Source organism: Leucoraja erinacea, chromosome 17 (assembly GCF_028641065.1).
Source record: "Leucoraja erinacea ecotype New England chromosome 17, Leri_hhj_1, whole genome shotgun sequence".
NCBI classification, from domain to species: domain Eukaryota; kingdom Metazoa; phylum Chordata; class Chondrichthyes; order Rajiformes; family Rajidae; genus Leucoraja; species Leucoraja erinaceus.
Window position 1 is genome coordinate 31,020,100 of NC_073393.1, and position 22,056 is coordinate 31,042,155.

General features: G+C 39.9%; 1 protein-coding gene across 2 annotated transcripts in view; it reads right to left on the reverse strand.

The window, feature by feature from the left end:
• The window catches only part of usp10 (ubiquitin specific peptidase 10), a 72,817-nt gene that overhangs the window by 29,043 nt on the left and 21,718 nt on the right, over positions 1 to 22,056 (reverse strand). For both annotated transcript variants that reach the window (XM_055648917.1, XM_055648916.1), the window contains exons 2-9: positions 17,623 to 17,691; positions 15,997 to 16,042; positions 14,229 to 15,332; positions 6,831 to 6,922; positions 4,663 to 4,772; positions 4,395 to 4,450; positions 4,152 to 4,255; positions 782 to 881 (exon numbers count right to left, since the gene is read on the reverse strand). In XM_055648917.1, coding sequence (XP_055504892.1) covers positions 782 to 881; positions 4,152 to 4,255; positions 4,395 to 4,450; positions 4,663 to 4,772; positions 6,831 to 6,922; positions 14,229 to 15,332; positions 15,997 to 16,042; positions 17,623 to 17,691 — 1,681 coding nt within the window. The remainder of the gene's footprint in view (positions 1 to 781; positions 882 to 4,151; positions 4,256 to 4,394; positions 4,451 to 4,662; positions 4,773 to 6,830; positions 6,923 to 14,228; positions 15,333 to 15,996; positions 16,043 to 17,622; positions 17,692 to 22,056) is intronic.

Here is a 22,056-nt window from a genome sequence, read left to right on the forward strand (position 1 = left end):
ACACAGACGGAATAAGCTGTCAGAGGAAGTGATACAGTTGAGTATAATTGCATTTAAAAGTCACTTTGGATAGATATATGGAAAAGGTTTAGTGGGATATGGACCAGGCACAGGAAAAGGGTGTCAGGGATTATGGGGAGAAGGCAGCAGAATGGAGTTAGGAGAGATAGATCAACCGTGATTGAATGGCAAAGTAGGCTTGATGGGCCGAATGGCCTCAAACTGTTCCTATTACTTATGACAAAAATAGTACCAGCTTGATCGAGCAATTTAGCCAGCATGGACAAATTGGGCCAAAGAGCCTGTTTTGGTGCTGTACGGCTCTAGGACTGTGACTAGTCAGTTTGACGTATGATACATTGCACAAAAGAATGTTCATACTATTTAATTTTTCAATTATATCTACTTTAAAATAATAGTTTGCTCTAATCAAGACAAAGTGCTGGAATAACCCAACAGGCAAGGCAGCATCCCCGAAGAACATGGACAGGCGATGCTTCAGGTCAAGACCCTCTGGTTGTCTTTTCATTTTAAGATCAGACGGGCTACTGTCAGAATTATGGCAAAGCTCGCTTTAAAACATGTTAACGCAATATCTAACTTGTAATTTAGAAGATTAATGGATTCAACTAACATCTGTTGCAACAAACACCAATAATACAATGCCCACATTGTGTAAAAGAGATTCAAAAGCCTTCTGTGTGATGATATTACAAACTAATCACGTTTTTGGAATTCATTTTGGGTAGGAGGCCATTACAAAATGCCACGGGTCACTTACTTTCATCCTGTGGAGTAACAAGTTTCTTCAGTGTCAACATCTCCTCATGAAGTCCATTTAGAATAAATCCCAGATATTCTTCTGCATCCTCTTGCCGACCCTGAATAAAATAGCATGACCCATAAATTAAAAATATTTAATAAATACAATGAAAAACAAATGGGTACAAGTCTCAGCAGGAAAAATAAAATTTGAACATGTACAAAACCTTGAGCAGTCTTTCAGAGCCACTCAATTATTTTGTTATCAGCAGCCGTCACAGAAATGAATGCAGCAAATATACAGACAGCAGGTAATTATACATTATGAACAAAATTGTGTTGACAAGGTGCTAAAGAAAGGCCTGTGGCATGGCATTATTTGTTAAAATGTGGACCACTCAAACAGATATAAACCCTCAGTAGAATCTCTGAGTGATCAAGCACCATCTCTGTCTCGTCATTTAAGTGTAACTTAAATTAAGTCAAGTAATATCTTAAAGGAACAACCCACTTTAGAGATCAGACAGTATCAATTAAGTGCACATATTTCAGTTTTTAAAGCCCAAGTCTGGCAGAAAACAAAATGTAATTTTAAGACAAAATATTTGAAGATTTAGCTTTGAGTCAACTTGCCACAGCAACACATTTAAGAACAAGCTTCAAATTAATAACTGTATAGTCAAGCACCTCCCTCCCAAGATACATTTAGTTCATGTGAATGATGCAATGCAATTTATAGTACAGCCACTTCAGAAGCTGCTTTTCTCAATTATGGCTTGACCATAGTCATCATCATACAACACAGAAATAGGCTCTTCAGACTAACTCATCCACGCTAATAAAGATGCCCCATCTAAGTTAGTTCCATTGGCCCGCATTTGCTCTACACCTTCTCGATCTATGTACATGTCCAAGTGTCTTCTAAATATTGTTATAGTATCGGTCTCATCTACCTCCTTTGGCAGCTCGTTTCATATACCTAGCATCCTCCATACAAAAAAGTTGCCCCTCAGGTTTGTATTGAATCTTGACCCTCTCACCTTCAACATATGGCCTCTTGTTTTTTTATTCCCCTACCCTGGGTTAAAAAAATCTACACATTTACCCAAAAATCCATTCGTCTCATGATTTTAAACACCTCTATGAGATCACCCCTTCAGCCTCTTGCACTCTTAGCCTCTCCAACCTCCCTATAGCTCAGACCCTCATGTCCTGGCGATATTCTCATTAATGTCATTAAGTTGGAAAAGAGACCAGAGAAAATTATTCTTCTAGCAGGGTGACTAAAACTAAACATAGTTCTCCCAGTTGGGCCTTACCAACATCTTGTACAACTTATGGAAAAATATCATCAATATGACAAAATTAGTATTGGTGAAAAAATAAAGGAGCAGAGGCTGTAACACAATTGCCTTCATTAACAAAAACTGCAGGAAAGAACCTTATTCACATGTTAACTTTGCTGCTTGATTCAAATGAAATACACACAAATCCTCATTACATACAAGAGAAAAGGGGATATCATTTCCAAGATAACAAAAATAATGGAAGTCATTAAAGTACTCTCTTATGGAGAACCATTAACACAAGTGGCTGCTAACAATTCCAAATGCATCAAACATACTTCTGTGGCGGTGGGAGGGAGGTGGCTTGCTGAGATTCCTCATCTTCACATCAGTTGCCATTCTAATGATCCCCATAATTCAAATTCTCTCAAACCCCCCATGCCCACTTGTAGAGGTTACAAATTGCGACTCCACTTACTTCAAGAATTGCATAAATTGCTTTGTTTGAAGCCCATGAGACTGGGTAAATTGTCAGCATTGCACCTGTGAGAGTTCAAACCCATTCCCATTGCATGCAATTAGACCTTTTGCTAATTAGAGAGGTTAGACACATGGTGCTGAGTTCCAGAAAACTTCAGGCAGAAGTTCCTTTACATCATAGATAGTTCAAGAAGGAACACTGGAGGACTGCGTGACTTTATGTACATTCAGCCATACACAGCCCATTAACATTATGCAGATAACAAATCAGTTGATAAATATAAAATAATGTAAATTTAACTTCATCAAGTTTGGGTAATTACCAATTTAAACAGAATAGGCTTGAAGGTCAGCACTAACTAGCTAGCTATCACAAGTTCTGCTGGAGTCATACTGAAACCAGCTTATTACTCATTTTACTTGCAAACTTCATTCAAGTAATACTATAACCACAGATTTTAAAGCTGGACAGTTGCTGCATGGGTTTAATACAAGTAACCCTTTATTCTATAGAAAGACACCTTGAAGTCACCTGCAGGAACGGTCTGCTGTGTATCACAGATTTAATCTGGATGCACACCAGGTGTTTACCACTTCCATCGTTTCTTTCATGTAATCTTTTCGGTAATTGACAGTAATCTACTTATGACAAAAGCAATATGAGAAACATCTGGAAAAGATATTAATGTACCAGCAATTTTAATTAAAAGGTTTGTAGATGGACTGACATATCACAAGACATTAGCCTTTTGCAGTGAAAAATAATTTGCACATGGTAGCATAGTGTTGTACAATGTCAGAACTCGAATAAGTTCATTGTGAAAATGAAAAATGATGTCCATGATTCTGGGGGCAGGGTTGGGAGTGGAGAGGAGGGTTGGAGGAATCCCCCAATGGTAAGAGTAATATGGGTAGGGTCACAAGAACTTTCCTCGAAAAAGGTAGGAAGCTTAGAGGGCCATCACTCTCGTTCACCTAACAGCTGACTATGCACCAGCGATAGAAGAGTGATTGGGAGCAGGTCTCCAGCACTCCTCAATCAGGAAAAGTGATTGTTACGTTAGAGACTTGCGGTGGGAAAAATTAAAAATTCAGTTGCAGACAGAGACAGTCAAAAACAACTAATGATTATTAAAAAATACCTTTCAGCATCACAGGAAGAGCATGGCTCGGTGACAACTCTCCTCTGTGAGGAAGGGCACGGCCTCTCTTCAGCACCTCCCACTTTGGTACGAGAGAGATCGGAACAATTCAGAGGTGTGGGGGGAGGAGAGAGAAGAGGACAAGTCATGGGCATAAACTCACATCCCAATCCATGGCACCATGCACTGCGCCACCAATAACTTTTCCATTTTATATTCCACTTTGACATTGTTTTACACAGAGGATTTTATCATTATGAATTATAAAAATGTTAAAGCCAATTTGGATTGTTAATGAGCACAAGGGAGTCAAATCATTCAATTTAATTCTGTTTACAGAATTTCACTGCGGCATGGCTCATTCAAGCTGCAACCATAGCAGTGGTTTGAAAAGGACTTGGTAACAGTCAATACAATGGAATCTCCAAAACACCATTTGGGAATTAAACAAAAAAAAGTGCCAACATTAGCCTAAACTTACCTTTTCAGATAAACTCGACTTGATAACTGTCAGAAGTCTATAAATGTAGGTTGGTTCGAAAGGAATTCCAGTGCGAATATCTTTAACACTTTTATCACCCGTACCTTTTAATAATTATGAAAGGTTGCAATTAATTAATTATATTACAGCAGTGCACTCATAATTAAATCACATGATTGCTTAATAATATGAAGCTCAGTAAATTTCCTGAGCACAAAGCCACTAAATATAGAAATTACTCACCCGGTTTTGTCTTGGAGGGTATTGGCATTGTACTGAACTCATTCATCAGACGTACGCTATTTAAATCATCAAGAGAGAACAATTTGCAGTTTAGTGTATTGTTTTTAATCTTTGCAATTCTTTAAAAATAATTTATAAATGATAAGGAGTAAAGATTCTTAAAAGGGACAGACTACAAATTGAATAACACAAATTCCATTCTACATTTAGGTGATCTGCCAACATTAATCAAATAAAAATGTTGCATGTACAAATATGCAATACGTACAAGCTGTCGATCATTGGTGTAGAACTACGCGGTCGCTGTGTCTCATTAAACATCGGAATTGACTTCATGAGGTGATACATGGGTGGACATGCAACCAAAGCTTGCAGAGTCTATATCACATTTGTTAAGGGAACATCGATCTTCAATCCATGGCAATTACAGTGCATTCAGAAAATATTCAGACCCTTCCCTTTTTCCGTAAAATACAAGAAACTCAATATCTTTCCAGGAGAAAACTTAGTATAATTTGGATTTCTTTCAATGTATTATTATACTAATCACACAATCTCAACAATGAAAATTAAATTGATTACATGAAGCTCTGTGAATCATCTCTACAATATACACAAGTACTATCTAGAGCTTCTGGTAACATTTCCATTTTAATTCCCCACTCTCACAACAAATTCTTTCTTCCTATTTTCCCAAAGTGAGTTCAAGGAGCAACATTTTATCATTCCATTATTTTTCAGTTCCCTGTACCACCAAGCAGGATATTTCCCCATCAACCTGCTCACATTCTTATATACAACAGCCATTGTCAATGATTCACTTTGATCGTTTTCATCTGCTCTTGAACTAGCTGTTTTTCATTGCTTTACAACAGGTTTTTTTAGTTTTCATCATGTTATGGCCATTTGGCTCAATTTTGTGTGTCATAATTATGGCATTTGCCATTAAATTTTGTCTGCCTGTAATTATGTGGGTAGGATTTATTACGTAGTCGGAGGCGTGTTTGCTGCTGGATTTCTTGCGCAGAAGCTGTTAGTTTTTTAATTTAGTTCGGAGGACCATGGTAGAAAGAATAACTTTCAACCATGAGGAGTTTAACATTTCTTAGCCACATGCTGAAGTTTGTCAAAGATTAAAGTGTACGAGTCAAAGAAGAAGGTTGGATGAATATCTTACTGTTTTTCTTCAACAATAAAGAAACTATTAATCAAAAGACAGTGTTATGAAGATTTATCTTTCGAGAAGCTTTGAAGGTCTCGTGGATCTCACATGCGTAAAACAACATTCTCCTAACCCCATGCTTTCCCCTAAGTGACTAGAGGGAGCGATCTCTTGAACACTATAATAATCTGCCACTATATCATATCTTTTGTCACTTAGATTACATCCATCGTATCAACCTTCTCTTCTGCTTTTCACTTTCTTTTCCACACTGGCTTAAAACCTGTTAAGATTTTAACTTGGTCATGTCCTGACTTAAGCCCACAAGTCTGAAGCATCAAGTCGGCTTTCCCTTCCACGTAAACAATTCATTCACCAGTACATGCAGCATTTTTGTGCCCACTTCAAACTACACAACTATTGAAATGTTTCAAGTGACCAAGTGACTGCTTCAGAATATATTTGATATGTCATGCCAATTACTACAAGTAGCTTATTGAATTCATGTCTCATATTATTCCGCTATTATGTTATCCATTAAAGCTTTATTTTTTTTTATGCCTGGATGCACAGAAATATTAAGGAAATGATTGTTTTTTAAACAAAAATGTGCATATTTCAAATGCTTCTTTTGCCCATTGTTCATATTTACTTGGGTTTAATGAAGGGGGATCACCTACATTGCCCTCCACACACCAAAATCCAGTCCCTTTATCTGAATGGCCACAAGCCCAGGCATTTCAATAGTCTTGCCTCAAAAATATGAGAGACATTAATAGACAGTAAAGATGCCGATTTTTAGCTATCCAAAAACTAAAATTGCAAAACTTAAAATTAAAAAATATTTCTTATTTTTACTCTAGAATCAAAATCAGAATGGCACATGTACTCAACAGATAATTAAGATTATAATAGAGTACCTCAAGACTCGGCAATAAATCCAGCAGCAGATTAACAATTTTAGTAAATTTAAAATATCCACATTTCAGACACAAAGTTGAGAAATGATTTTAATTTTGACAGAAAGCCAGCAGTTCCAGATGAAAAATCCGCATGATCGACCAAATTTTGTCATAGTGGCATATAAATACTTTACTTACTACAAAATCATTTAATTGTTCAACTGCACATCTCAAGATGTTTAATAGCCACTTCTGGATAAATTTTAAAATACACAAATTATCTATATAGCACAATTTATTTTGGTTTGACAAGACCCATCATTTCTTCACTTGTAGAATGGACAATAGGTTAAATTTAAATTACAAGGATACAGCATTGATGTAACACCAATTGCTTTTGTTGATCAGACCTCGAGGTTGCAAAGACACTGGTTTATGCACCAGCTTCACAGTTTCCAGTAGTTCTGTAGATAAGGATAGAGGGGAAAAAACCATTATAAGATTATGGTTTGAAATCTGGTTCTACCAGATTAAATCAATGGCACGTGAACGTCAAAAGTATTAATGTACTGATCTAATGCAACATATCAAAATTGAACCATTTGCTCAACTGATAACTAGGATAGAGCATTCTATTTTTAGTGTGTTTGTATATTTCCTTGTCTTATAGCAGGTTCACCCTGCATTATTTTTTAACTGTAGACTCGTTATCAAACTTGGGCAGCTCCGAAATATGCCAGTAGCACTACAAGCTATTGTCAGTTTACCCAATCAACTCCCTTTCTTGAGTGCAGAATCTAGCCACGCAATGTACTCAGGAATGGGACTCTTTAAACATGTCTCACGTGTAGTAACTGTAACACTAAGAGATTGACAACCTTTAATTACAGAATATTTTATCGTGCAGTCAGAATGTAGTCATTTCTGCGTAGAAGACACAAAGAATTGTGTATACACTTTGAATGTACCCCATGAAAGATTTGAAAGAGAGAAAAATGACAACCTATCCCCGGAAGACCCCGCAATCTTGGTCTCAGAGATCAACGTCGGTACATCCTTCAACCTGACCAAGTGCTAAAGACCTGTGCGGACCAACCAGCTGAAGCATTCAAGGACATCTTTAACCACCAACATCTGTAGTCTGAGGTTCCCACCTGCTTCAAAAGGGTATCTATCATACCTGTACCCAAAAGCATACTGACTTTCAGCACTACAAGCTGGTAGCACTTATATCCACAGAAATTAGGTGGTTTAAGGCACTGAACATGATCCAAAACTCTGGTCTCAGAAATGATCTGGAACTGCCTCAATTTGCCTATTGCCATAACAGGTAACACTGTCATAACACCAGGCATTATTTCACTGGCTCTCCATTCTGCTCTGGATCAACTGGATAACAGGAAGATTATACAATGCATTCAGAAAGTATTCAGACCTTCACATTTTCCACATTTTGTTATGTTACACCCTTATTCTAAAATGGATTAAATTCATTTTTAAATCTTAAAATCTACACACAATACTTCATAATAAAAAAGCAAAATCAGGCGTTTAGAAATTTTTGCGGTGATTAAAAATAAATAACGGAAATATCACATTTACATACGTATTCAGACCCTTTACTCAGTATTTTGTTGAGGCACCTTCGGCAGCAATTACAGCCTCAAGTCTTCTTGGGTATGATGCTACAAGCTTGGCACACCTGTATTTGGGTAATTTCTCCCATTCTTCTCTGCAGATCCTCTCATGCTCTGTCAGATTATATGAGGAGCGTCGATGCACAGTTATTTTCAGGTCCCTCCAGAGATATTCGATCGGGTTCGAGTCCGGACTCCGGCTGGGCCACTCAAGGACATTCACAGACTTGTCACGAAGCCACTCCTGCGTTGTCTTGGCTGTGTGCTTAGGGTCATTGTCCTGTTGGAAGGTGAACCTCCGCCCCAGTCTGATGTCCAGAGCGCTCTGGAGCAGGTTTTCATCAAGGATCTCTCTGTACTTTGCTCTGTTCATCTTTCCCTTGATCCTGACTAGTCTCCAAGTTCCTGCCGCTGAATAACATCCCCACAGCATGATGCTGCCATCACCATGCTTCACCATAGGTATGGTTTTGGCCAGGTGAAGAGCGGTGCTTGGCATTCAGGCCAGAGTTCAATTTTGGTTTAATCAGAACAGAGAATCTTGTTTCTGATGCCTTTTGGCAAACTCCAAGCAGGCTGTCATGTGCCCTTTGCTTCCATCTGGCCACTCTACCATAAATGCCGGATTGGTGGAGTGCTGCAGATATGGTTGTTCTTCTGAAGTTTCTCCAATCTTCACAGAGGAACTGAAGCTCTGTCAGAGTGACCATCGGGTTCCTCTCCCCGACCAAGACCCTTTTCTCTCGATTGCTCAGTTTGGCCGGGCGACCAGCTCTATGAAGAGTCCTGGGGGTTCCAAAGTTCTTCCATTTAAAAATGACGGAGGCCACTGTGCTCTTCGGGACCAGCAATGCTGCAGAAATTGTTTTATACCCTTCCCCAGATCTGTGTCTCGACACAATCCTGTCTCGGAGGTCTACGGGCAATTCCTTCGTCTTCATGGCTTGGTTTTTGCTCTGACATGCACTGTCAACTGTTGGACCTTATATAGACAGGTGTGTACCTTTTCAAATCATGTCCAATCAATTTAATTTACCACTGGTAATCAAGTTGTAGAAACATCAAGGATAATCAATGAAAACAGGATGAAACTAAGCTCAATTTTGAGTGTCATAGCAAAGGTCTGAATACTTATGTAAATGTGATATTTCAGGTATTTATTTTAAGTACTTTGGAAAAATTTCTAAACACTTGTTTTAGCTTCTTCTCATGCCCCAAGACTGCTGGACTACCTGCCTTTGCAATGCAATCTTGGATTTTTTTAACAAGTTGTAAGACCTCAGTACGGATGGCTAACAAACATCTCCACCTCCACTCAACCATGGAACACAGATCTTTCGCTGTGTGAATCAATGGTGCGTGATGACAGGCGCTACAGGAGATTAGAATTGTGGGATATTGTGTGTAGATTGATGATAAAAAAATACGAATTTAATCTATTTTAAAATAAGGCTGTAACAAAACAAAATGTGGAAAAAGTGAAGGGGTCTGAATACTTTCTGAACGCACAGTATGTCAGGCTGTTGTTCACAGACTAGAGCTCAGTATTCAACGCCACCAATACCTCCAAATACATCACCATGCCCCAAGATCTAGACCTCTGTACCTGCCTTTGCAAATGAATCCTTGATTTTTTAACATTGTCAGACCTCAGTGCGGATTGGTAACAAACATCTCCACCTCACTAACCATGAACACAGATGCACCACAGGGCGACATGTTTCGCTGGTGAATCACTGGTGGTGATGAGACAGCGTACAGGAGATAGAATACCTGGTTGATTGGTGCCGCATAAAAGACATTTCTCAACACAACAAAGGAACTGATCATTAATTTCAGAAAGGGATAGCTGGGAGACCATATGCCAGTTTTCATTGACGCGTCAACTATGGGTGATAGCAGCTTTAAATTCCCAGGTGTTAACATCTCAGATGACCTGCCCTGCGCCCAACATTTAGATGTAATCAAAAGTAGGCATGCAGGCCCCCTTAGTTCTTTAGAAGCTTAACAAGATTTAGCATCACCAAACTTATACAGATGCACTGCGGAAAGCATCCTGGAAAGTTGCATCATGGCCTGGTAATGCAATTCCAACACACAGGAATGCAAAAAGCATTAGACGATGGTGAATGCGGCCCAGTCTATCACATGCACTCACTACTTTCCCCACTGTCAAAAGCAACTACATGAGGTTCTGCAATAAAGGCGGTGGCATCCATCATCTATAATCAGGTCTATGCTTTCTTCTCACTGATATTATTGGGCAGTGGGCACAAATTGTTCAGGAACGGCTAAGGCCCTGCAACCATCTGGTTCTTGAAATGACCTCAGCAACAAAACACTATGGACCACCTCTTGCCGTGTTTTTCAATTGTGTTTTTGCGCTTTCTTGATTTTGCAGACTTTCTCTTTTCATGCTATTGTACAATTTACGGATGATTTGTATGTTTATTTGCCTGACACTGCTGCAAGCTGTGCTGTCGATTAGCACTGGCGGCTGTCAGCTGCTTTAATCCAGAGCCGGGAGGGGAGGGGAAGGGTGGGGTGGGGGGGAGAAAGAGCCATTTTATCATCCAGCTCGTTGGATTTTTTTAAATGTCAGTTTGGGGGGCGGGGGGGGGGGGCTGGGCCACGAGCCGGGTGGGTCACGAACAAAGGCATTGTGACATCATCAGCTGGCTTCAGCAGCTAGATTTGAAAAATATGTGACATTGGTGAACAATTTTAGTAAAAAAAAACTCAGGAAATAATGAATACAATTTACAGATGAGTGGATTTTTGAAATCATGAGGTAAATCTCCACCGGAATATGTAAATATTTCACCGTTACTGTGTCGGGTTTTCAAGGAGATGTGAATCACAGAAAAAGTTCAAGTTTGAAAAGTAAGAGGGACAAATAACCAAACATCCAGAGCTTTAATAAGTACTAGACCAAGTGCAGACCCACTGGGTCTGTTCCCTCAACGCGCGGTTGCGGTTAACCACCCATACACACACACACACTAACTACCCCCCTTGATATTATATTATTATTAATTTGCTCCTTTTACCCCATAACCGCCCTATCCACTGACGCAATGCCCCCAACTCGCAGGCACGTCTCGAGAGGGGGGGGGGGGGGGGGGGGGGGGGGGAGGGGGGGGGGGGGGGGGAGGGGGAGAGAGAGTGGAGGAGAGCCGGGCGGCAGCAGCCGTTATGGTCACGCGGGGCATGCGATGAGAAGGTGGCCAGCGGGAGGCGAAAACATGAGTTGGGGGGGGGGGGGGGGGAGAAAGGATTTTATTAAAAATGTGTACAGAAAAATGACTAAATTTAATGAGTGGATCAGTGAATGTAAAAGTAAAATCGCTAGCGAAATGGTAAAAATCTCGGTGTTTTTGCGTCTGGTTTTCGCGGAGTAACAAATCAAAGGCAAAAATAATGACATACACCCACACACAGTTTTAAAAGTATATAGATAGATATAGTATTACAATCCAAGTAATCCAGCAATATTTATAAAGTATGACCAAATGTCACAGCAACATAGCACAATATGGGCAGCAGTATAAAGCCAGAGTAAGAGCAGAATTTCTGAAAAGTGATGCTTTCTCAGGTACATCATATACAATAGATTTCAGCCTAAAGCTTACTACCACACCTCGCAGTGTCTTATGGTTCATGGAATACATGCTGCATAAACTGTGAGACAATATTATAAATTCCACATTCTGCTGTTCTTACTTTCTTCATGAGCAGGGCCAGAAACTAGGACAAGGAATCACTGCAAAGTAACTACTGGATTGGCATTATTTTCAGATTGAAACATAGTGATAAAAGGTAATCAAAAATGATTGATTAAAAATCAGATTCAGTACCATGAAATAACTACCAGATGATGAGGATCAATGATATCCAAAGTGAAAGAATGAAAACCACATCAGTAAAGAGTTGGTGGGGAAACAAAGGGCTCCGTCAGAATTATGGCCTTCCAGCACCATCTTGTGGCAATAATGAGGTAAAGCTGCTGGATCTTCCAACAACTAAATTTAAGAAAATTCCAATCAAGTTTATGCACTGTACCATAGAAATAAATATATAATCCATACACAGACCCTAACTACCTTGTGAACTAAAACAGACACACTGATATTACACGATTACAACTAGTCTGTGTAGAACTACACATAAAATAGTAAATTATTTTTCAAGCAAATATATATAAGTGGTTTAGCTGAGAACATGGAACGCCTCCAGCAACCATTGTTCTTGAGCAAGTAGTGATTGGCTCAAAGGTCTCCCTTGCAGCACAGGTCAAAAATACTTGTCCATACCCACCATAAATTCCTGCTATTGTATTCTGAAATTATATATCAACTAAACAATATAGCTTTTCATGCAGACTATGAAAATTGCCATGCGCTGTGTCACATAGAATTAGAAGCCAGATATAGCTGTCACTTAAGTTCCAGTAGTTATTCAGTGCCCACATTATAACTTCATAAAAATTAAGTTTGTGATTTGAGAAATCTGAGCACAATGTCCCTAAATTCGTAAAATGTAATTATTTTGCCACTTCTCCCCAACATCCCTTAAATGGTGTAGAATTTCATTGTGACATAGGAAATATCTCAATGAGTCAAAACAACACTTTATTTGCAAGAACATTAGTTTATTTTTCATGCAATGATCATACAAAGTCTACAATGCTACAGATATATTTCCGGATGCATCAGACACCAACAGAAGTTTAAACAGAGTCCATTCATGTTCCGCATGTAGATGATGTCTTCGAACATTGTCTTCCTTCTCCGTCATCTTCATAGTCTTCAACCCAAAAAAATCACTCTAAAACTGCTATCAATTCAACAGTATGTTTTAACACTATAAATTCAACGTCTAACATTCCTGGCTAACCATGGCTTTTTTTTGCACTTCAAGCACATTTCCTATTCCCTATGCAGTTGCTCTGTTAATTTGTTTTTTTTGTGCATATTATGATCATGTACATATGCTGGCTTTCATTAGCTCCAATGAATGTACAATCATTTTTTCTGGGAGAGATTTAATAGCATTTTCCTCCCCCATCACATTTTCTTTCGGTTCCCTGGAGCTTAACTTAATTATATTACAAGTGAAGCCAAACATATTCTCTTGTAAGAGAACAAAACTATCATTCCTCATCTTTACAAAAAATATTAACAACGTTAAGTTTGCCTCAGCTGAGAGCCACAACATCTGGCCAAAAATATTAGCCAACTGGAGTAGTCCATTCCCTTTGCTTCATCCTGGCCCTACAGTCGCAGAGGAAGCTCTCACGGGCACATTACTAAACAAATATTGGTTTCTAAAACCAGATTCATGATGTAAATGATATTCAACAGGATGAAGTAGAGCCTACTGTTTTACTTCATCTTGAATATTACCTTCTTGATGTCAAAAGTTCACTATACTATTTTGAACAAAACAGATAGCCACATGTTTTCCAACCCACAACTGCTGCAACAATTTAATGACACTCCTACAGCACAAAAACAACATGGCTAGTAGCCACCACATATGACTCAATAAAATTAGCATTTCTAATCAAATGGTAAATCTAAACATATAATCAAGATAAAATGGTTATTATAAGAACTTATTGTGTAATTCAATGTCTCAATTATCAAACTGAAGACTAGATCTGCTATTCCTCAAGGTTCACACTTTTACAGATAAAATGTTCAACATACCATGGTCCTGCAGGTACATTTGAATACAATATTAAAAAGGTGCTTCAGTTTTATGTTGGATGACAAGGATATCTATGGTAAGGAATTAAATGAATATCCATGCCCAATATCTTGCATAGACAAGAGCAAAATATACTTTGTTTCAATTGTTTAATTCCAGATCTGTTCATCAAGTTCAGTTATACAGAAGTACCAATGGTTGTACAACAAGACCTGCAGGTCAAAAAACAGCTACCTGTACACGGATAATTAAATGAACACTTCATAACTTTTTGAAAACTGGAATATTTGTTTCAAAGGACGTCAGATTGTTTACAACTCAGATTACAATCGAGTTAATATATAATTTGCTGCATTTAAGATGGTATAAATCAGAACTGATAGTTTTTAAACTTCTGTTCAGGATAGATTAAAAAAATTACCTGCTATCTTTTGGGCTACAGAATCCTCAGACACTGGAACAGGCGCATCAATTCTCATTTCAGGTTGTTTTTCAGGAAACTGAACAGAAGCATTGGTTGGTGTGAACTTTGCCTCAACATAGGCCATAGGTCCTGTCGTAGTGGGCTTTGAATTATGGAAAAGACTAGCCCATGATTTGGCAGGCAAAGGAGCAGCAGAAGCTGTAGAGGGGGCTAAGGCAGTCTGCTCTGGCTCAACTGAACACACATCCTCTGGTTTATCCTGCTCACATTCTGTGCTATCAGTATGCAATCCTGCCCCAACAGAGGAGCTAGGATGGGTCACAGTACTATCGCCAGAGGATTCCAGTGTTTGTTCATTTTTAGCATCCACATTAATATCTGTGCCTGCACATGACTGTGCAACAGCTGTCCTTACTGGGCTACTCCTTTCTGTCTCCAAGAGACCAAATTGTTCAGTGGAATTAACCTCGACAGTAGCCTCATCATTATTAGCCTCAGTGTTAGCCTCAACATCAAATCCAGGCTGCTCAGCTGTCCTCGCCTCATCTAGTGCACTAGAGGCAGAGTCATTACAGAAGGCTCCACTAATGAAGTCTGCATCATTCTCAGGGCTTTCACAAGTCCTCTGATTAGCCTTTGAAGAAATAGCTCCAATAGATTCAGGAATCTCCTTCTGGTCAAGCAATTCAACCTCTTCCGAACTATTAGCATTTAGTCCTGGATTTAACACATGTCCATTTACAAGATCCAAAGCTTCGGTGGGACTGCCTGCATCACTCACACCTTCCTGATAGTTATAATAACCAGGTGGTCTTTTCTTCTTGTTTCTCCTTTCCCGGGGTCCTTGTTCTCGGTAGGCAAGGTCATCATTCCCCTGGCAATTGCCACTGTCCAGAGAAATATTACCCTCTCCAAACTGACAGTCAATGGAGCTATAGGCAGTTTCTTCTGACAAGTTGTCCAATGATTTCTGTGCAGGCTGGTATCCCAAAATAAATTCTGGTGCCTGTGGATTCAATGTACTGGAGACTTTATAAACATTACTCTGCAATCCAGGTGGCTCCGAATCATTTTCTTCAATGTCAGAATCGTTTCCGTCTCCTATTTAAATGAGAAAAAAGGTTACTTTATTAAAATCTTAAAATCTGTCACATACTACTTTTATCCTTAGGTACACAAAAAAGCTGGAGAAACTCAGCGGGTGCAGCAGCATCTATGGAGCGAAGGAAATAGGCAAAGTTTCGGGCCGAAACCCTTCTTCAGCCCGAAACGTTGCCTATTTCCTTCGCTCCATAGATGCTGCTGAACCCGCTGAGTTTCTCCAGCTTTTTTGTGTACCTTCGATTCTCCAGCATCTGCAGTTTCTTCTTAAACACTACTTTCATCCTTTCCTTATTCTGGGGGGGGGGGGGCACGGGGGGACAGGACGACGACACATATTAGTAACCGTGGCAGTGGAAAACATTTTGTGCATAAGGAAAAAATCAGATTGGACACAGCTCTTGAATAGCTCAAAGTCAACTATAATTTTGTCCGATTCCTTGCAAAGATGTCAAGAAATACTATTCCACAAATATTTGTATTATATCTTTAATACAAAATAAAGCAATCAAACTCTGCATGAAACGTTTATTGTAAATTTTGAAGCACTAAATTTGTTAATATTGAGATTGTGTTTCTGAAAGTTATCCATGCACAGTTGATCAGGTTCTTTGCACGTTATCATGCTAAACGGAATATTAGTGAAGACATTAAAAACACTTACCTGCTGATTGATTGATATGCAGGACTTTATCATTAAATGGGGGGAGCTGTGCCAAAACAAAGAGTTCAGAATTTTACTGAAAAGCAACTCAGAAGATGTACTAACATTATATCCAACCATGATTTTTAGCAAACATGATTTCATGGCCTAAAGACTACCCAATTCGTCCAACAAACCCTTGAATCACTGAAATGGGAAGATTAAATTTTAACTACGTCTACTCTGGTTTTAATGACTGAGTAACTTAAAACTAAATTAAATGAGAACTAGACAATCATATATCTAAAGTGCACTGTTATATTTTACAGACCTCAGAGTGCAAATATCCTTGACTATCAATACCAACCAGGCATTAGCAGGATTTCTTCAAGTAGTCTCTCCGAAAGGTAACTGGCATTTCAGCATTCTTTTTTTTGGCAATGTTGAGCAGTACAATAATCTAATTGGCTGGTACAAATTGAATCCAGATTCATGGTCCTTGATCACCAAGCTTGCGCTTCTAGGGTGAACTTTTACATTAACAAGCAAATGCAATTGTAAAATGAGATTAGATTACTTGAAAAGTCTTCACTGCTACAAGCAACTGAACACACACTGGTCCCTCTCTATAAACATCTACAAGAACCCCAAATCCATTTTAAAATCAGTAATTTTTATTTAACGTAAAAAAAAGGAACAGATGTAGACCATTCAACATTTGGAGCCCACTCATTCATTCAACATCACTTGATTTTCTACCGAGCACCATTTTTCTGACCCATCCCTATATCTTGCTGAATCTATCACAGAGCATTTTGAATATTATTGTACAAGATTATATACAATAATCAATAAGAGTGAGAGTGTGATAGGGAGGTTAAGTGATAGGCATCTGGAAACTCAGGATCGTCCTTAAGGAATGAAAAGGTAATGTTCTGCAAAACAGTCATTAATTCTGCATTTGAATGATCCAATGCACAGATTACATAGTTAGCACAGGATGTATAAGTTTATATAGTACAGGAATTGAATGAGACCGTGGCTGATCTGATATTCCTCGTTCATTTACCTGGCCACAAAAACCTTTGATTCCCTTGTGATTGGAAATGAGATTATGGTCTCTTGACAAAGGCATGCTCTTTCAGGATCACTTCACATCTTTTGAATTTTCTTTGGCTGCCTGTTGATGCTCAATTAATATAATTAAGACTGATAATAGATATTTGGGCATTAAAAGACTCTCGAGTGATGGAGACGGGGGAATAAACTGGAGTTAATTTACAGGTTAAGCCCTGGTCTCATTCAATGGGATAGGAGGCCTGCTAGGTCATATACAGTCACTCAATGTCTTCAGCTTAATCCATCACATTTGGATTACTCAGGATCCATAGAGGAACATTCTTGGTTAAATATAACATCCCAGTATCGGCAAGTTCTCAATCAATCGAGATATACATTGTTTTACCCTCTGAACCTTTAATAGCCATGTAATAATCTTGTTAAAAAAATTTAAATAAAAACACTGTTCTTGTTAACAAGTTGCTGGACAAAGGCCAAGTAGTCAACAATTTAAACTGAAAATCAATGCAGTATGATAAATTAACATAAAAAAACGTTCCAGAATTTGCTTACAATGTTCATACTTACTTCAACAGAACTACGTGATGTTACAAAAAATTGATTAAATTCATCAGGGCTGAACTCCCCAAAGATGTACTGAAAAAAAGAAAGAATATCATTAACCTAGATATTTAGCAAAAATAAAATTCTCATGTTTCAGAAGATCTTAGAAAATGAAAAAACTAAACCAGAATTAAAATGTATTTGGTATTATTTATCTTGAAAAAACAATGACTGGATATGCCAGAGGCTAAACACAAAAGTCACAATTTATCAGAGCTCGTAAAATAAGGCTCATTTTACATCAGGTTCCGGAGATGAACAAGTTATATTTACATTGAGATTCGGACCTCGTAGAGCATCTCCTGGCTAATTGTTTATATGGCAAAGTATCACTGAAATATTAGTAATAATAATAATAAATCTAATTTTTGGGCGCCTTTCAGACATCTCAAGGATACCTTACAAGGATTAACAGGAATAAAAACCATATAATCAGAATAAAATAAATAATAAAGACATCGCAGAAACACAAATTAAAAACAGAATTCAGTCCAAAAACAAAAAATCAAAAACACAATGTGAAGAGAGAGCAGCGGCAGCTAAAGTGCGCCAGCGTCCACTCTCCCTTCATGGCAGCCATCTTGGACAAAGGCTAACAGGATTACCATACAGACAAAAAATCAACCCCCACAATGGATACCACTGTGCACAACCTTTTATCCGGAGTTCCGGAAACCGAAAAGCTCTGAAAACCGGACATTTTTTCCGGGATGCCGTCTGCACACCAAAGCTCGCGTTTGGCACCAAACTTGACCCAAAACGACCCACGGTCAACCCAGGTCTATACTACTGTAGCGGCTGCCTCCTCCCCGGAGACCGGGGGGACACTTAAACGCGATGTTGGGAGTCGGCGGCCACAGCGCTCCGAAGCTTACTGCACGGCGTCCCGGTAAGGCATTGCCCGCTCCCCGCCTCTCCGACCAGGTAGGGGACTAAGAATTAAAGTTTCCCCCTTCACCCCCCCACCACATAAAATCCCTCCAAACTAACTGACTAACATTTAAGCAATGATTTACAATGATTCCCCGGTCTCCGGGGAGGAGGCAGCCGCTCCAGACTTTTCAAGCCGCCCGCGCTACCAACCTAATCTACGCTAAAAATCTTCCATTCGGAAATCCGAAAAATTCCGAAATCCGAGAAGTGTCTGGTCCCAAGGCTTTCGGATAAAAGGTTGTGCACCTGTACAATCAAAGTTTTGGTTCAGGAATGTAGGGTAGCCAGGATCTCTGCAGAAAGTCAACAACGTAATCATAGAAACTCAGTAAATTCAAAAGTCTGAAGTTCCATTCAAAAGAATAACGTTTCTTAGTTCTTGACATCCAAGTTAATTACAAATATGAAAAGATTCGAGAACATATTAAATAGATCACCATTTCCGAAACAGAGCAAGTCAGATAAGGATTGAGATTTGGTTAACACGTGGGAAACAGAACAAGATTAAATATCTTATCTGCGCTTGAAGACAATAACTAGGGGGCTATCGCAGAGATCAGATCAGTGGTTGGCCATCAGCTAGTAATAATACATCTATGCTTTCAATGAGGGAACAAAATGTAATATTTTTTTAACGAAATACAAGGAGGAAATATAAGGAGTACAGGCTAACCCAATACAACTGAATCTCACCAGACGAATAAAATAACTCCTTTTTTTTCTTTATTTTTTAATAAACTGCTCAATCCAATACTTACTCTTCTTGCACCAGATATCTCAATTAAATCCATTCTTTAATTGAAAATGTTTGTTCACTTCAGAAAATAATTTAATGAACATTTGCTTATTTCCTTTCAGGCCATTGGAAAATAGGGCAATTTGCATTTGGGGAAACAATTTTGGCGCCATCTATATTGAAATTTCTTCAGAAAATATTAACACCTCATTGGTACAGAGTGCACAATATGTATATCAAGTTACTTTGGAAAAGATGTGAAAAAAGGAAGAGATGTCATGTGTTTAAGAAATTACATCACAATGATTACTTTAGTCTAGTTTATTGTCATGTGTACCAAGGTACAGTTAACAGCTTATGTTACATGCTACCCGGTCAGCAATAAGACAACACATGATTACAACCAAGCAATTTACAGTGTATAGATACATAAAGGAATAACATTTAGTGCAAGGTAAAGCCAGCAAAGTCTGATCAAGGATAGTCCACAGGTCACCAAAGAGGTAGATAGTAGTTTAGCGTTGCCTAACTGGAGGGGAGAGAAGCGAGAGTGGCCAGGGTGCGACTCATTCTTGATACTGCTGCTGGTCTTGCCGAGGCAGCACAAGGTATAAATGGAGTCAACAGAAAGAGGTATGTTTGTGCTGGCTTAAACTGGCCCAAATCATTCAGTGTGATTTGGTGCCATATTACTCCATTGAATTCCTTCGGGTTATTATACTGACCAAAGGATGAAATACATTTTGCTGCAACTGCTAACCATAATGTCAATCTCATATGGCGTGTAATGAAAAGTTGACCCAAGCATCACAACAGATTCACTTTGGCAATCATGAGGAACTTTTGTGACCATTCAAAGAACTGTCATAGTGAACGTGATCTACAGTATTTCTCAATATTATCATATATCCCTGATTAACAAAAGCAAACCAAGGTGGTATATCTAGAGATGAAAGAGCAGTAGGGTTGCTGCCTTACAGCACCAGAGACCCAGGTTCGAACCTGACTACAGGTGCTGTCTGTAGGGAGTTAGAACGTTCTCCCTGTGACCGCATGGGTTTTCTCCGGGTGCTCTGGTTTCCTCAAGTCCCAAAGACTAATTGGCTTCTATAAATTGTCCCTAGTGTGTAGGATAGTGTCAGTGTACAAGGCGATTGCTGGTCAGCATGAACTCTGTGGGCCCAAGACCCGGTTTCCATGCTGTATCTAAAGACTTTAAAGTCTAAATCTAGAGATACCCCAAGAAATTGCAGAAGCTGGAATTCTGAGCAAAGAAAATCTGCTGGAGGAACTCAGTGGGTCAGGCAGCATCTGTGGAGAGAAAAGGATAGGCAACATTTTGGTCAGCACCATTCTTCAGTGGAAGGGAGATACATGGTAGAAAGTGGTGAGGGGAAGGGGTGGCTGCAGGAAAATGATGGCTGGATCCAGGTGAAGGCACCTTGCAGTCTATTCAACATCTGTCACATGGCATCCCAACACTTGTACTCTACCCTGACCAATAAAGACATCGCATCACTTTCAGGAAACTGTACATGTAACCTTATGGGCTTTTGTTGAACAACAGAGTGTAGTAATAAGAGACTGCAGCTTGATATCTAGTCTAGGAGGTTGATAACTTTTGGAATCATTCATCAACTTCAACATCAGTCCTACATTTCATATTTTTGGAACTACAGGTGCACAACCTTTTATCCGGTGTTCCGGAAACCGAAAACCTCCGAAAACCGGCCATTTTTTCCAGGATGTCGTCGGCACACCAAAGCTCGCGTTTGGCGCCAAACTTGACCCGAAACGACCCACGGTCGACCCAGGTCTGTACTACTGTAGCAGCTGCCTCCTCCCCGGAGACCGGGGAGACACTTAAACATCTGTAAATCATTGCTTAAATGTTAGTCAGTTAGTTTGGAGGGCTTTTATGTGAAGGGGGGGTTGAAGGGGTAAACTTTAATTCTTAGTCCCCTACCTGGTCGGAGAGACGGGGAGCGGTCAATGCCTTACCGGGTCGCTGTGCAGTAAGCTCCGCAGCGCTGTGGCTGCTCAACTCCCAGCTGGGGCTGCGGGCGGCGCCGGTTGTAGCTCCGACCCCGGCAACTCTACCCATGGCTGCGAGGCGCTCCAAATCCACCGCTGCCCGCGGCCGGACGCCCCCCACCCCAGCTCCGCAAATGTTGGGAGTCGGCGGCGTCGCAGCGCTGGGATACCAGCGGGAAGCGGGCAATGCCTTACCGGGTCGCTGTGCGGTAAGCTCCAGGGCGCGGAGGCCGTCTTCTCCCAACATTCGCGGAGCTGGGGCCGCGGGCGGCGCTGGATTTGGAGCGCCTCGCAGCCAGGGGTAGAGTTGCCGGGGTCGGAGCTACAACCGGCGCCGCCCGCGGCCAGACGTAGCCCCCAGCTCCGCGATGTTGGGAGTCACCGACCAGGTAGGGGACTAAGAATTAAAGTTTCCCCCTTCACCCACCCACCCCACCACCACCACATAAAATCCCTCCAAACTAACTGACTAACATTTATGCAATGATTTACCATGATTACCCGGTCTCCGGGGAGGAGGCAGTCGCTCCAGACTTTTCAAGCAGCCCGCGCTACCTACCTAATCTACGCTAAAAATCTTCCATTCGGAAAACCGAAAATGTCCGAAATCCGACAAGTGTCTGGTCCCAAGGCTTTCGGATAAAAGTTTGTGCACCTGTACTCACTGAGCGCTTCATTTGCAGCCAGGTGACAGT